Here is a 16,062-nt window from a genome sequence, read left to right as displayed (position 1 = left end):
GATATCATAAGTGGGAATGCTGATACAGAAACACTGAGACATTTATAACTGACTGGCCTGGATATCAGTCTCACAAGTACCCAGAATTATGGTGATAGGTTCTGTTGCAGCCCTCAAAAAGTCAGCTAAGTTAAAATGAAAGTAAATGCATCAATGACACTGCTAAAGCAAACGGTTGGTCAGCATTGTGGTTTCCACCTTTTTTTCAGGGTGAAACAGGTTTCTCTATTTTTCTGTGAGCTATGGGAGCTGTAACGTATCAATCCAGTACAGACCCAGCCAGACCTATTAGGTTTTTTGTTGCATACAGATTTATCTGTAATTGCCAAGGGCTTATTTTTATTTTCTTTGAATTACTGTCGTGGATGCATATAGATGCATAACAATTCCTAATTTCCCTCCCTATATTCTTGTACAGCACAGATTGCTTATCAAATACAGTCTTAACATTAAAGTGTCAAACAGGATTTGCAGAAAGCTATTTGGGTTTGTAGTTTAGGATGAACGTTTATCAAATTGTGGATTAGCTGAATCATGCACTGAACCAAATTATTATTGTCTGTGATTAAATCACAAAGTGGTTATTGCCCTGTGTCATCTAAAGCACACGATAGCTTAAATCTTTTAAATCCCTTTTTTAAGGTGGCTGTAGGAGCTACATAACTCCAGACTTTTAGGACCAGACTCTGTCCCTGGGCAGAAAAATAATAGCTTTCGAAAGGTCACTTGGACTGATCCCTCTCTGCTTATATGGGCAGCATATCTGGGAAGGGAATGGATGGACTTATTTACATTTCAGACATACAGAATAATTCTCAGTAAATAGATCTCTTTGTACCCAGCACTCAAGTATTTATTCAAGGTGCTGGCTCAGAAAAAGGGAGTGAACAGTCTGTTCATTCCTGTGCCTGAAAGGGCACACGGGCTGCCTGCTTGGAGAGCAGCAATGCCAGGGGTCTGTTTTGCCTTCATGCCGAGGGCACAGTGGGGTGGCAGAGGGTGAAGCTGTGCCCAACTTCCCGGCAGAGCTGCTCCTCAGCCGCGGAGGCCACGGGGTGGCCAATGCTGTTTCTCCTCAGCACTGGAGCAGCAGGGTTTTACCACCCAATGGGCACTTGAGGAACTACGATCTCTCTAAAGAGGCTACAGTCTTCCTAAAGCTCGAGGAGGCTTTTTTTGGGCTGCTATGGTGGTTGCTGTTTGTAGCGCGCCCATGAGTGTGTGTTGCAGGGTGGAACTCCGGGAATAGCCCAGGGCAGCACACCGGGGTGCTGGTAGCAAACCTTCGTGGTGATTGATGTCCATGCCCCCCTTCTGCACCCTTCAGTGACCACAGAATCATACAATATGCTGAGTTGGAAGGCACCCATCGAGTTTAACTGTTGACCCTATGCAGGACACCCCAAGAACCCACCATGTTCCTGAGAGCATTATCCAAATGAAATGTTTCTTGAACTCAGACAGTCTTGGTGCTGTGACTGCTTCCCTGGGGAGTCTGTTCCAGTGCCTGACTAGCCTCTGGGTGAAAAACCTTTTCCTCATATCCAACCTAAACCTCCCCTGACTCATGGTGATTGATATCTGTGCTCCTCTTCTGCACCCTTCAGTGACCATCCAGCTGAGGAGGAGAGAGGGCTTTGAGCATACCCATTTTCTTAGCCTTGCTCTTAGGTAACAAAGCCCTCTGCTGACTGTCTTACTCACCTCGCTGAGTCACCAAGGAGTGAACAATCCATGTGAGACAAGAAACGGTGGGCTGGAGGACAGAGTGGCCTGTCTCCTGCCCTGATGCGTGCAGCTGGGGAGGTCACAACCCAGGAGGAGTCACGAGCAGTCATTGCTGCTTTTCTTAGTGAATAGATAGGAGGGAAGTCCTGAAACGGCTTGTTTTCATGTTGCAACAAGAGGTCACGGGGTGGAAAGCACTGAGAGTCACTGCAGTGGAGGCTGCTGGAGAAGTGAAAGCCTGGCACAGCTGATGGTGCCGTGGCACTCGGAGCCCGTGGCCATGACACCATCTCAAAGTATGCATTAGGCTGCCTTTGCTCCTCGACTTCATCCCCCTTGTCCTACTCTTTGACCTATTTTCTCTTGCTGTTATCTAGTAATCTATTTTTTAAAGGCTCAGCCCAGTCTTTCCTGCTGGTTGCAGCTGATCCATCTTGCTGCTAGCCTGTGAAACCAGCACCTCCTAAAGAAACATCCCTCTGCCAATTACTCTGGAGGCATGGATTCAGCTCAGCGTGGGAGCTCGATTGAAGCCAGTTGGCTGTGCCAACAGGACAGGGATGGCTCAAGAGAGACTTCATACAAAGTATAGAAACTCTAAATTAATTTCTTCAGTCTTTTCTACATCCATGCTCAACCAGGGCTAGCAAAGTCAGAAAAAATGGCAGTGTTTTCCTGAAGGGAGGAATTAGCCCGCTGCTCTGCCATGCCCCTGGAAAAGCCCACAGAAGGGAAGCAGAGTTGCACAGAAAACTGCAGGAGGCAGATGCAGACTTTTGCTCTGAGCAGAAGGGTTGGAGGTTTCTCGGAAAACACAAGTAGCAAATCCCCTAAGCCCTGTGATTTCTCAGGCATGTGCCCTCGCCATCGGCACCTCGCGGCTACGTGTACCCAGAGTACCTTGCAGAGAGGTTTCACCCCGGGTGAGCTGAGATTCCCACTGGAGTGCTGCCAGCCGAGGGGGGAGGATGGAGCACGCTGGATCACCACACGAAATGTCTGCCCTGCTCGTGTGCAGTCTCTTTGGGCCGCAGCCTTTTGGCAAGCCCCACCTGCCCTTTTTTCCTTTTTTTTTTTTTCCCCTTCTCCCAGCTAAACTGGCAGGGAGAGAGGAGGCTGCAGCTCCTTTCTGTCCCTGCAGCCTTCCTGTCTGGCTGGACACAGATGTATATTTAAATATGGATTCTGCAAGGCACAAGTCATGCTTGCGGGAAGAGTGTGGAGCAGGAAGATGCTGCAATCCATAGGTGGGCTGCTGTGGTTGGGCTGCTGTCCTGTGCAAGGATGAAATAACAGTAACAACTAACAACATTACTGTGTTCAACCTCGGTTGTTTAGAAAGAAGATTTTGGTACATTTTAACAATTAATTATTTGTCCAGGAGGCAGCTACTGCATTTTAAAGCGTCCCATCCACATACCTCACCCTCTGCGAGCTCATTAATGCTCGATTTGTGTCACCTCACACTAACCTGGTGGCTGTTGATTGAGTCCCGTGACAGCTGTTTGCAGAGGTTTGCCCTGCTCCCTGCCAGCAGCCTGCTTTTCTCCTCCAAATTGCCTCTCGGTTCCAGACGGGCTTCAGAATGTCTGAGTGAATGCTATCCTGGGCAAAACGGTTGGGTTTCTAGGAGTAATGGCTAAGGCGTGACGGATAACATCCTGCAAAACCCCAGGAGTGCACATGCAGCGTGGAGGAGGCTGGGGTTTTACAGCTTTAAGGTGTTAGTTGGTCAAGGTGAACCCTGGACCGAGCCCATAAACATTTAAGTCCTAGAACAAATGTTTGGGGTTGTACAAACATGTTAATGACCTCCAGTTAATTGGCAAGCAATTACCTTGAGGTAAAAATAGCTTTCCCATTGCTGAGCAGTCACAGAGTGCATGTTCCCCCCATGAACATTTGCAGATCACTAAAATTTTCGGCTGAGGAACCTTGTCCAATTTGCCTTCTGGATCCTGGCAGGTTTGTGATCAAAAGTTTTTTCGTCCACAGCAGCAATTGCTGTTTGTTTGTTGCACAGACTCAGCAAACAGGGCTGTGTGCCAGAGCTAATTTTCATGCTGCCCTTTATTAAAGTTCTGCAGTTCATAATGCAGTGAAAAAATAAGATAATATTGACTGGCAAAAGCATGTGGTTCAGCAAGGGAATGTACCTGCTGTGTGCACTATAATGGAACTATTGGTGAAAGCTAGATAAGTATTTTTAACTTGAAGACAGGTTGGCAGGCTAGAATGTGTCTCCTACTGAATCTTGCATCTTTCTGATATTTTGCATGACAAAGACACAAAACTGGACTGATTTCATTAGATGTGTATTACAGCTGAGAACCAAGAAGCAAAGTCCTGCCTGCTCCCAACACAGCACTTGGGACTACCAAGTGAGACCAGCAGGCAGGTGTTTGACCTGTTGCCTCTCTGCTGTAATGAAAACCTGTAGAAGTCAGTAACATCTTTTCATGAGGTCTCTGGTCCATGGAAACCCATCAGCTTCTGTCAGAACTTGGATCAAGTCTTTGCTTGATCCTCCACGATACTTTGGAAAAAAAAGGCCTGGATCTTCTTGATCTGTAACTAAACCATGCCTGGGTTTCTTTCCTGGAAGAGATTATCACAGCATTTCTAGAGAGGCAAAACTGGGCACACGTGAATGAGTGGAGTCTGCCATTGAGCTCCTGTGACTCTGTGGCTCATGGTGGCCGAGATGAGCTGGCACATGGTGCAGGGTGGTTCCAGATGGAGCCACACCTGATCTGTGTGCACCATGGCAACCTGTGGCAGGGGGTGAGATGCTGTGCACTCTCAACCTGCCCCTGGTCATCCCTCTTTCCAGGAAGTGTGATGTTGTGCTGAGGAGGAAGGAAGCAGGTGACGCTGGATGCTTCAAGAGAGGCAAGGCCACTGAGCCAGGATGTCTTGCATCTGCACAGATTTGTGTGATGTTCCTCTGGATGCTGCAGTGTTGCGGAGGGTCAGTCCACAAAAATCTTTCCAAAGCAGCTGTCGGTCCCTGCCTTGTGTCCTGAAGGAGTGGTAGATGGAAAACAAAACCGGCAAAGTGCATTTCACAATCCTGGCAGCAGTTCTCGGCAAACAGAGGAACTCATATTGCTCTCCTTGTGCAGCCTGGCTTTGAAACTTTGGTGTTGTTTTGAGTCTTGAAGGGGCTCCTGGTCCCTCAGCTGGCTCCTGTGGCCTTCCATTTGGTATCTTCAAGTGGTTCAAGCAAGAGGAGCTGTAATGGGTGCAGATACCAGAGCTTTCCAGGAAACATTCAGATACAAGTACAACTCTGTTCTCTGTAGCTGCCTTGAATTAATGTTCTGTGCCTGTAGTGGCAGATAAATTTGCTGGCAAACATTTTGAAAAAAAAAAAGAAGAAAAAAAAGGCATTGATCCAGAAAGTCACTGTGCACAAACTAAGCTTAGTATAAATGAGTACACCTGTGCTTGACGCTGGGCACGTGATGAATGCTCTGCTAGATCCCGGCCAAAATAAATGTAAAATAAATATGGGAGCGTACTGGTGGAAAATGAATGCTGGTCTTGTAAGCGGGAACGCATGCAGCAGAAATAGGAGCCTCCTGCTCCGCGTGTCAGCCGGGGATATCCAGCAGGGAAGGTCACGTGCGCTCCTTTCGAGCTCACCAGCAGAGCTGGTGAAAACAGGTTTTGATTTGAATGAGTTATGACCCATTGAAAATGGCATCATGCATAACCACAGTAAATTGTCATAATGAGATCACGAGGCTGGAGAAGTGAGTGGCGAGGAAAGAGGCCTCATTCCACCAGTGCACACGGCTGACAGCCCTGGGCTGCAAACCGCGGCCGGGGGGCACGGTCCTGCTCCCTCCTTGGTTTGGTGACAGCACCAGAGGTTGCACAGCCAGGCAAAAACTCATTAGAAGTTTTGAGTTAAAAAGGAGGAAAAAAGGCTAAAGTTCGTATGGCTTTGCATTTGGTCTTGTCCAGGCTGACCGAGGGGACTGGGATAATGCAAATAGTGGAGAAACATGAATACAATAAGTGCTTCCGTGTTTACTGAGGCTTAGCTTGGTTGTTTCTAAATCATGTTGCAGTAGGAGGGGAGGCTTTGGTGATCAGGGCAGAGCACTAAAGAGTTGAAAGGAAATTTTTCTGGAAGCACAATAAAGCTGTGTTCACTTGGTATATCCCTGGGCTTGCAGCTCTGTCAGGCCAGGCCTGCCTGGACCTTGCTCATGTGCAACTGCCCTGGGCTGCCCAGCTGTGAATGTTGCAGGATCATCGCTGGCTTTTCTATTTTCATAGAAAAAAAATAGAGGCAAAATCTAAGACTACAGCAAGTTTGATGCACTTAAAACTTTACCAAATACTTGGACAACATAAGTAGCACAGCTCTTGCCTTCCAGGAGTTTTGTGGGTGGACTTTGGGAAAGAACTCCTTTTCATTCCTCCCGGTAGAGCGTTGTTTGTGTGGGGCCATTAGCAGCTCAGGGGACTGGAAGAAACACACTTCCAACTCATTCTGTTTCTCATCTCAAGCTATCAAGTGCACGTGTCCGTAGAGGCCCGTTTCAAAACATGGTGCATATGACCTAACCACATCCTCCCACTGCCCCCAAGGTGGAGCGCAGAGGTGCGTTGGTGCAGGACCTGTTTCCCTTGTCTCGTGCCTCCAGGCAAAGAGGGTTGCTGACCATGTGGTTGCCACTTCTCCTAGTCTTGCACCCTTCCATCTCCTCCTTCTGTCAAACTTTGCACACAGATATCCATGCCCCTGAGCTATGGAGACAGTTCAGGCTCATGCAGATGCACAGCACCTTCCTGACTCATATCATCTACTCACAGGGTTTTTAGCATGACTGAATTCGTAGCCTGAGTCCATGGATTGAGAAACACCCCAGTTCAGTGCTGTTCCATAGAGTGCTTGGTCCTTAACAAGTTAACGCTTGACCGTGGGGTTGTGCTTGCATTTACCTGAGATACACGGTCTGAATAGCACGTGGAAGCCTAAGCCATTCCCAGGACCCCAAATCTTCCATTGTGGGCGGCTGAATCCAGGTTCCTCTGCTCTTGCATCAGGCATGAGCCTCAAGGCCGGTCTGGAGGGGACTCATTTTGTTTTCCTGGTGTTGTCTGGCTGACATTGCTGCAAGGACAGCCGAAACAGATGGAGACCAGCCAAGCTGAAGAGACAGTGGGGAAATGTGTCCCTGCATACACTTAAGAGCAAAGCACAGGGAGCACTCAGGCTTTCCTGGTGCTGGTGTACCAGAGAAGTCTCCCTAGAGCTGATCCAGCAGGCATTTCTGCATGCCAGAGCCATGGATGAATGTGCCAACACTGCCCACACTGCCACACAGGTGCAGCTGGGGGCAACCAAGATTTTCCAGTTGGTACCTGCTTTGTAGCTAAGGAGAACCAAGAATGAAAATGCTTGTGTGAAATACTTTCTGAATTTACTGCTTAAGGTCATCTACTGAGTAGAAGTCCTGAGTTTTCATTCTCTAGTTTCAGCACTGCATAAACCTCTACTAACACGGCTCATTTTTCTAATACCCATGTAGGAGAAGAATTTGGACTGGTTCCCTCGGATGAGAGCCATGTCCCTGGTTAGCAATGAAGGCGACAGTGAGCAGAACGAAATCAGGAACCTGCAAGAGAGGCTGGAGTCAACCATGAGCCTTGTGAAACAACTTTCCAGTCAGCTCGCTGAGCTCAAGGAACAGGTAGGTGCCCTGCCATGGGTAGCAATGTGGGCATGTGTGGGTGAACGCGCTCCCTTTCATCCAGTCACAGTCAGGACACTGTTACAAAAGAGACTTTTGTCTTAGAAAGGGTTTTTTCTGTCCCTCCAGCGAGCTTTCTGAGTAGGTACACTGATACAGGTCTGGAATGAAATTGTACTCTATTAGCAACAACAGAGAACAGGTAAGGAGAAAAGCCAAGGGGGAATTAGTTATGAAATCCTGCTGGTGGGTATGCAAGGACAGAGGGAAAACTGCCAGAGTGATGAAGGGCTGCGCATGTGGAGGTGCTGCACAACCCGGCACTGAGATCGGCACAGTGTCAGGAATAGCTGCATACTGATGGGAGCCAGGAGAAAAGCCCTCTGTGTCCCACACTTGGATTTTTTTCCCCCACTAAGAGTATCAACAGTGCTGTTGTGAAAACAATTTGCCCAGCCTGTTGCTTTGCTTGTGTCACCCTTGTCTTGGTGCCCCTCCTCGGGCTCCCCATTCTCTCCTGTATGGAGCACAAGCTGCTGGCCCCCCTTAAAGCCCAGTTCCTGCCTAAACCCCCTGCCATGTTTGCTCTCCCTTCAGGATCAAAAGGCCATCTCCCTTTTTTGCTACAGATGCTGTTCACCTCTGGTTTGCTCATTACAGTTTCAGAAAAGCATCTTTGTGTTTTCTTTATGGGAAGCACTTCAGTGACATCAACAGAATTATCTAATTATCCCCCTTCAAATCCCTCCTTAAAACTTTTTCCCTATGAAAAAGTCGACAAAGGTTTAGGCTGGATGTGCTGAGACCATTGCTTATTGTGCTTACCCACACTATCCTGGTGGGATTTTTTCATCCCCCTCTGGCTGAATCTGTTCTCTCCTGGCTTAAATTTAAACTCTGTGTGGCTGGGACCATCTTTTAATTCCGTGATTGTACAGCACCAAGTGCAAATGCTGACCCTCTGCAGGGCTACACAGCACAATAGCAGTGCAAATAATACACTGCAAGACCTGCGGGGGGATAAGAATAATGTACAAATGAGAATAAAATGTCCATACTTTGCAGGAAACAGATCTCCCACTTCAAAGACATCTCCTACTTGTAATTTTCAATGCTGAAGAAAAGAATTCCACTCCCTGTTGTTTTGCTTATATGTATCTTGCTCTGTGACTGCTAAATAATAGTAAAAAGAAAAAAAAGAAAATCTCAACTCGTCTCTCTCTGCCTTTCCACCTTAGATGACAGAACAAAGGAAGAATAAGCAGAGGCTGGGCTTTCTTGGATCAAACACACCCCATGTGAATCATCACATGCCACCACCCTGATACCACGGGGAGAAGCCGTGACTAGCCTTTCATCAGTATTCCCGCTTTATTATAGAATAAAAAAACTGAGATTGAGAGGAGTGAACGGTGCCTATTGTTGCAAAGTTAAAAACAACCAAGTGCCAAGATGTTAAGTGGTTTAGCTCTGGGAACAATTTGTAGCTGTTTTTCATGGTTGAAAGGGACCACAACCTAGAATGTGAGAGATACAAGGGAGCTCGTTTGTATTCTCCGACTCGACGGCTTCGGTGGTGGCTGCGACGGAGGTTGGGCAGCGTTTGGCTGCATCCTGGGAGCTGATTTCTCCCTAAAGCACTGGGATAACAGAGCTGAGCAGAAGAAGGAGAGATGTTTATTAGCACAAATACGACAGCCTGGATCAGATTCAATAGGTCGTCTCTGGCTTATTTGCCAAATAGCAACATTAGTCATATTTGCTTGGCATTTACTATTTTTTAATTACCATAAATATGTCTGTCGGGTGAGCAATAATGTTGCTTCAAGTAACTTCTACTTGGAGGGAAAGGGGAGAAGCCTCAAAAGACTGGAGGAAAAAAAAAAAAAGAAAAAATAGAAAAAGAGTTGCAAAGAGAAACATTAACGCTTTTGAATTTTAGCTGTCACCATGCAATTTCTTATTTATAACATGGAGCACAATGGATCTACAGCTGTGGGAATGTTATGCACATAACACTGACAACATAACTGGAAGTGATTTCTTTCTCCTGGCTTCACATGTTTTTGATTAATGTAGCCATGAGATTTCACATACGGAGGAGTTAAACTGTGTTTTAAATTCAAGTTCCAATGGAGGATTCAGGACAAAAAAAAAAAAATACTTGTAGTTTGAAGTGTGTATGGGATTTTATTTTTTTAAAAAAGCTTAGGAATATCTTTCTGTATGGAGCTGAAATGGTGTCATTACCTTCCATAAACTCATCTTCAGTGAGAGTTGACTTGAGTAAATAAGCACCGTATTCTGCCAGCTTTTCTTCTGAGCTAAAGATCATGGGCTTATGCTTTTGCTTGCCCTCCTTGCTTTTAAGGGCTGGCAGGCCTGGCCTGGCTGGTGGGGGACAGGGGGGCAATATCAGAGGAGCTCCTTCCAGCTCTGGGCTCTATGAAAGGCAGCAGCCAAGTCACTTGTGCAGATTTTTGCTGTATCTTGTATTTCTTGGGATGGCTTAAAAGAAAAGTTACAGGGTTTCCACAGAGCCTCAGAGGGCTCTTGTGTCCTTTAGGAGAAGACTTTTTGTGGCACAAATGGGAATTGTGTTCTCAGTTCACTTTCATTTTCAGTGGGTTTTGGTTACCAGATTGTCTTGGTGCATTTGAAAATGCACCTCTGTTACATGGAGTTGCTATTTAAACCAAAATCTTTTTGCAGTAATTTTTCCTCTATAACCTTTTCATTTTGTTATAAATGCCATTTTGATCAAAGGTGAAAATATTGGCTCCAATATTCCCAGTTTCTCCTTGTAGAAATGTTGTTTTCTTATTTAAGGCACAATTCAAACCAGCAGATGTAGAGTAAAGGGAAGGAAGGGGCATTTCACTCTCTTTATCCCAAATTCAAACCTGTTCTTGAAGCTTTTTTTCTTTTTTTCTTTTTTTTTTTTTTTGTGGCAATGATATGGCTGAGATAAAAATAATATACTTTAGGGTCTGATTCTTCTACCATTGAAACATTTCCCGTTGTTTTCAATTGTGTCCTTCAAAAATATCAGAAATGGCACAAGGCCAGTGAAAGTGAGTGGTGGTAGACTGAATTTTCTTCCACTCCTCTGCTGGTGGGCTCACAGCCTGGCTGCTGCCAGACATCAGCTGCTCCCCAGGCCAGAGGGAGTGTGTGGAGACAGCAGGAGGTGGGTGGCGCTGGTCGGTGCCATGTCTTTGCCTCCGAGGCATGAGTAGATGCGGCAGTGGCGTGGTGAGCTGGTGGTAGGGAAGCTGCTAGGTCAAAGCAGAGAACAGAAAAGCAGCTGTCTTCAATATTTTAGGGAGTGTGCCTTTCCTTCACGCTTGCTGGGTATGAGGTCTTGATGCTACTGCTCCGGCATCGCTTTGGTGGGAAAAACCCCTTCCATGAGCCTCGCTGGCCAGTGAGGATGGGGCTTCACGTGGTGTTTAGCACCCAGGGGCTTGCAGTGAATTAATTTTGGGAGTTTGCATCAACCACAACTGTAACCAGCCACTGGTGTAACATATAACCCTACCTGCCTCTGACTAGACCTGCTGTACGTCACAAAGCTGAAGGAGTTGCCCACAAATGTAAAGTCAGCACTAAGTTGCTGAAGACTCAGACCCTGCAGCTGTATCAGTTCAAATTAATTTATGCAGTTCACCAGATCTAGTCACAGCTTCTGTTGCAACAGCAATTTCCTCTTCCTCACACATGTGGTTATTAGAGGCATATAAAGCACAGTTCAATTATATGATAAATTAAGCTATCATTATTTATTGAAGGGGGTGGGTGGTTGGCTAATACTGGAATTGGTTGGCACTTTTCTTGTTTACACTCAGAAAAAGCAGCTGTGCCACTGCAAACCAAGGGATGTTTCTGCTGCTGGAGCTGGGAAAACTTGAGGCTCGATGGATTTGTGCCCTGAGCTCAGGCCTGCAGTTGGGTGCTGCTGGTGCTCTCTCTGTCCTGCACCCCAAAGGATGTCTCCTAAGGCTCCAGAGCACAAGTACTGCTCCTCAGAAGGGAGAGCTGCAGCATCAAAAAGAAAGAGCTGACAGATGTTGGCTTGCCTTTGCCACGGTGCCTTCCCAGTGTCAATAGCTTTCCAAGAGAGACCTCTGTAATCAGTGACAGTAGGTGATGCTACTTGCACAGATTGTATATATATTTCACTGAGAGTTTTGGCATTTTTACTGTTTCTGTCAAAACTTAGGCCCTGCCCTGCTCTCATCCATGTGAGCGATCTGTACACTCACATGGGGTAACTTAAACAGGAGGCTGCTTTTGTGGGTAATACTTGCAGGGCCAGATCCAAGATTTAAAGGTTGTGAAATATCCCATCAATGAGTTTATAACAAAAAACCATTGTTTTATACATATATTTATATGTATATCTTTGTTTAATGCAGCTGGGGTATCCTCTTCTTAGGCAGGCATCATTTACCTTACCTATTTATATGAAATGATTGCAAAAGTTAAAACATCTAAGAGCTTTTAATGCCTTAGAGGGATTTATAATTATAAGCTCCTTGGCAATTAAAATCTACTTAAGTAAATATGTCCATGGCTGCTGAATGTAACTTTTAATAAAGTGTATCATTTTATATATGTCTGTCTCACTTATTTTTGGTGCTGAAGTGGGGGAAATGTGTGTTCTGAATTGAAGACTGATGGGAAACCCAGGCTGGTGGTCTTGGATGGGGCACCAGGCGTGCATCTGTTTCTTGAGGTGGCATCAGTGCAGTCCTGAGTGGATGGAGGCTGAACCCAGCAGTGAAAGCAAGGATTTATTTTATTTCAGGCATAAATTGTTCTGTTCATGATGGGTCGGATTGCCATTTTTTGCCCTTTTTTTTTCTTTTTTTTTCATGTTTTCAGTGTAACTCTGTCAAGTAGCACATTTAGAGAGAGACCCCGAGGGCTTTCCCCTCTCTTCTGGGTGAAAGGATTGAGGAAGGAAGGCAAACAGCCTAAAACCACTGTCTCGCTCAACTCAGGCTGAGGAAATCTGTGGTCTTGTGAAAAAAAAGAAGTGCCCTACAAACCTGTGGCAGGTAAAGTACAACATACAAGTCCTTTTTTGCCTTTTTTCCCAGCTGTGTTTATCACAAAAAGTCAGTATTTATGAGGATGAGAATGAGGACTCTTCTTAGGGAGAAAAAGCCTGCTAATTAATTAATAAGAAAAATCCTATTAAATAGAGCATGCTGTTTCTCCTGTGCACTTGTTATACCAACTTGCTGTAGCCTTGAGTAGAATTAGCTTTCTTTTCTATTCTCTAGTATGAGTTTAAGGTTAAATGGAAAGGAGCTGCTTGCTACTAGGTTTATTAGATGGTCTTGCAAAAAGGATATCCTAAGAGAATCTTGGGTTTCATGCAGCTTTCAACCCAAGATCATAGTCATATTTAAAAACAAAAAGCCCCCAAACCAGCATTAAGCTCTTAAGCCCAAATGGGAGCAGTTTTGCATGCAGACCTGAAACCTAATGCCAGGGCTCTTCTTTTTTTTTTTTTTTTTAAAATTGTTTTCCCCAAAGGTACATTTTAATTCAAGAGGCATTTCAGGGAGGAAACATCTCCCTCGGCACTATCTGCGCAGACATCAGCAGGCTCATGGTGTGGCCTGCAAGTGAATTCAGCTCCTCCATTTCCACTGCTATGACAAAAGCATTTGTAGACAAGGATGTTTCCTTTGGAAAGGGTGTGCTTGTTTTTTGGGGAGAGCTGCCAGGTTTATTTTTAAGGGGAGAAAACTGAGATTTAGGGCTGCTAACCTCGCTGCTGTCCTGGGATGCCCATAGGAGCGACCAGCAGTGTGACTCCTGTTTGCAGGTGCCCATTCTGAATGTCCCATATTTGCACAAAATCACTCAAAAAATGACTCAAAAGAAACTTGGAGCTGCAGGGATTTTAAATGTGCAGTAGTGTATTGCTATCATCAGCTCACACTTGCCCGCTCTATTTATGTGCTGCACTTTTTTAGTTCGAAAAGGAGAAAGCTGCAAGGCACAAGACAAGTAGCCTTTATAACTTCACTATTTCGATGTGTTTCTCTTGCTGCAAACAGCCAACAGTTACCCTTTTTTTTCTACGGTAGGTTTCTTACTCCTTGACACCCATCTCCATGTCTCCACCTTTGTCTGCTGCCACTCAGGCAAGGTGAGACCTGGGCATGTCCAGAACCACCTGAGAAGCCAAATCAATAAGCTAATTGTGTTAGAGCATGGTCAAACTAGCAGTTTCTCATCCCTATGACTTAATAACTCTGTTTAAATGTTGTAGATCATTGACATGTGATATCTGACTTGCTTACAAGCAGTAGGTTTTTCAAACAGCCCTTATTGTGGTAAATTACTGCACGATCTTCACCCCCTTGACTGGAGTTTGAAGCCATCTATAGCCTGTTAAACTAACTGCGAGGATGGCAAGGCTAATAGGAAGTGATGAATGTCTTCTCTTCCAAATTTAACTGAATCTGCTGGAATAGAACTGTGCCCTGGTGGTGGGAGCCAGCTGACATCCTTTGGCCGAGCCCCAGCCCTGCAGTGTCTTGTGGTGGACAAGGGCACTGTTGCAGCCATCCTGTTGCCTTGATAAGCAGGGAGCAGGCCTGCTGCCATGGCCAGCAGCAGGGAGCAGCCATGTGGCCTTTGCCAAGGCAATACATGCCCCTGTGCAAGGCTGTGGGGTCAACAGAGCCATTGCTTTGCATGGGGCCTGTCCCTGCAATTCCCTCTGGATGACAAGAGCAGTGTGGGGATCCAGTTACAGCCCAAAGTCTCCAATTCCCTTTATAAAATACTCCCTTCTGGTCCCCAAAGTCTGCAATGTGCTCTAAAGGCTTTGTTCCCAGTAAAGCTGCCACAAAAACCAATCATCATTTCTTGTAGTGGCCTTCAGCTGGGTTATGTTGACATGAATTTCACAATCTTCTCCTAGGAGCACTTGCTCCCTTACCAAAGGTATAAGGGTATATTCCCTTGCTCTTTCTTTGCCAACATTATGGCATGAAACACCCGGGAACTGTTGTTCTGAACCTGGACACTGTTTGTAGAGACCCACAGTTGTGTTCAGCAGAGAACAGGGTAACTCTGAAAGGGGGTTTAAAAAAAATTCATTTTCAGTTAGTGTTGGATGACAGAAGCTGGCTCAGAGTTTGTATTATTTTTTATTCAAGTCAGCTTTTGCTGGCCCTGGGGTTGGTTCTGGCCCATTTGTGGCCCAGCAGGGAGCTGTAGCAATGGCTTTAACTGGCACGAGAGTTTCCACCCTGATTTGATAAAGCCAGCAGAATTCTCGGTGCCTCCAAAAAACCCTCCCAAACCCTTCATATTTCTGCTTTAGGAGCTGAGGGTGTTTTTGTCTTATGTGTGACCGTGTGTGGTTCGCACACACGCAACTCAATCCGAGGGTATTTGGGAACACTGGCTCGCAGGAATACGGGCGGGTTGGCTGCGGCCCTAAACAAGCAAAGCTGGTGTGAGCGCCGCCGTCCCATGTGAAATGCAGATTTTTTTCTGCCTGTGGCAGGACTTTGCTGCTGAAAAAGAGGAGTCAAGAGAGGAGAGTGTGGTCCCTGGAGCTGTCACGGTCTCCCCATGCAAGTGTAAATGTCTGTCCAGGTCCCTGGTTGCTCAGCTGGGATGTGGGAAGATACTGGCGGGTTATCATGCACCTAGACACAGACTGTGTTACAGATAGAAGTTACTGTGCACAGAAAGAAAGGGAAGGAAGGAGATTTCAAGGGAAAGTCACAAGGGTACAAGAAAATGTTGTCAGTGATGGTGATTTTACTGGTCGGATTTATTAAAAGTTTTAATTTTGAGTTATTGTGGAGTTAGTGTTACCAGAAGTTGCCTGTCTGCATCTTTGTCCATCTTGGGTGTCTTTTCAGAAGAAAGGATTTAGCCAGAAGCTCCTGGTTCAATGAAAAGTCTGTTGCTCAGGGTCCTTGGTCTGTGAAATCTGGGGTTTTTTTGCAAGTTTGTCCACAGCACCTCGCTTGGGATGAGTGCTCTTTTACATGGTTAGCACAGATCTAAATAAATACAGAAATATAAACCGAGCTGGAAATTTACTGAGTACAAGCTGTCTTGCAAAATTGCCTGTATTTCCTGGCCCTGGATGGGTGGAAATACCACAAAACTAGCTTCTCTCACAGTAACGTGATACTTCTGCTTCCGGGCTCAGCTGAAAGTGGGAGGTGGAAGAGCATTCAAGAAAGGAAAAAGAAGAGCGAAAGCAAATTGTAGTCAAGCTCTTTTTAACATGGCAAAATCAAACTATTAATGAGAAAGATCAAAAAGGAGTGATGGAAAAGGTATCTAACCTGGCTTGGAAGTCTTCATGTGTGGCAGATATCCACAGCATCCATGCCTGTGGTGTGAGCAGCCACATCTTTAGGAGAAGGTGGCTGGGAATTTAGGACATCACACACCTCCTCTCCCCTGATTCAACCTTCAGCACAGCACTTCACCTTCCTCAGGGTGAAATAGGGACATCCATCCAACCTGCCTTTGTCACTGCTCACCCAACAGCCTTCAGCAACCCCTCAAAAAAGAGGAGGGAAGGTCTGTGTCCCCAGGACTACCCATATCCTGGCTGTCCCCTCCT

The 16,062-nt window shown here is 45.9% G+C and overlaps 1 protein-coding gene across 3 annotated transcripts in view; it reads left to right on the top strand.

Annotated features, from left to right (window-relative positions):
* ITPR2 (inositol 1,4,5-trisphosphate receptor type 2) overlaps positions 1-12,052 on the top strand; it is a 241,673-nt gene extending 229,621 nt beyond the window's left edge. For all 3 annotated transcript variants that reach the window (XM_051772364.1, XM_051772363.1, XM_051772362.1), the window contains 2 exons: positions 7,278-7,439; positions 8,678-12,052. In XM_051772364.1, coding sequence (XP_051628324.1) covers positions 7,278-7,439; positions 8,678-8,764 — 249 coding nt within the window. In that variant the 3' untranslated portion in view covers positions 8,765-12,052. The remainder of the gene's footprint in view (positions 1-7,277; positions 7,440-8,677) is intronic.
* Positions 12,053-16,062: the final 4,010 nt, after the last annotated feature.

Source organism: Manacus candei, unplaced genomic scaffold (genome assembly GCF_025592945.1).
Source record: "Manacus candei isolate 608988 ecotype Guabito, Panama unplaced genomic scaffold, ASM2559294v1 h1tg000153l, whole genome shotgun sequence".
Lineage (NCBI taxonomy): Eukaryota > Metazoa > Chordata > Aves > Passeriformes > Pipridae > Manacus > Manacus candei.
The sequence above is the reverse complement of the archived record's forward strand: the minus strand, read 5'-3'. Positions and strand labels throughout refer to the sequence as shown.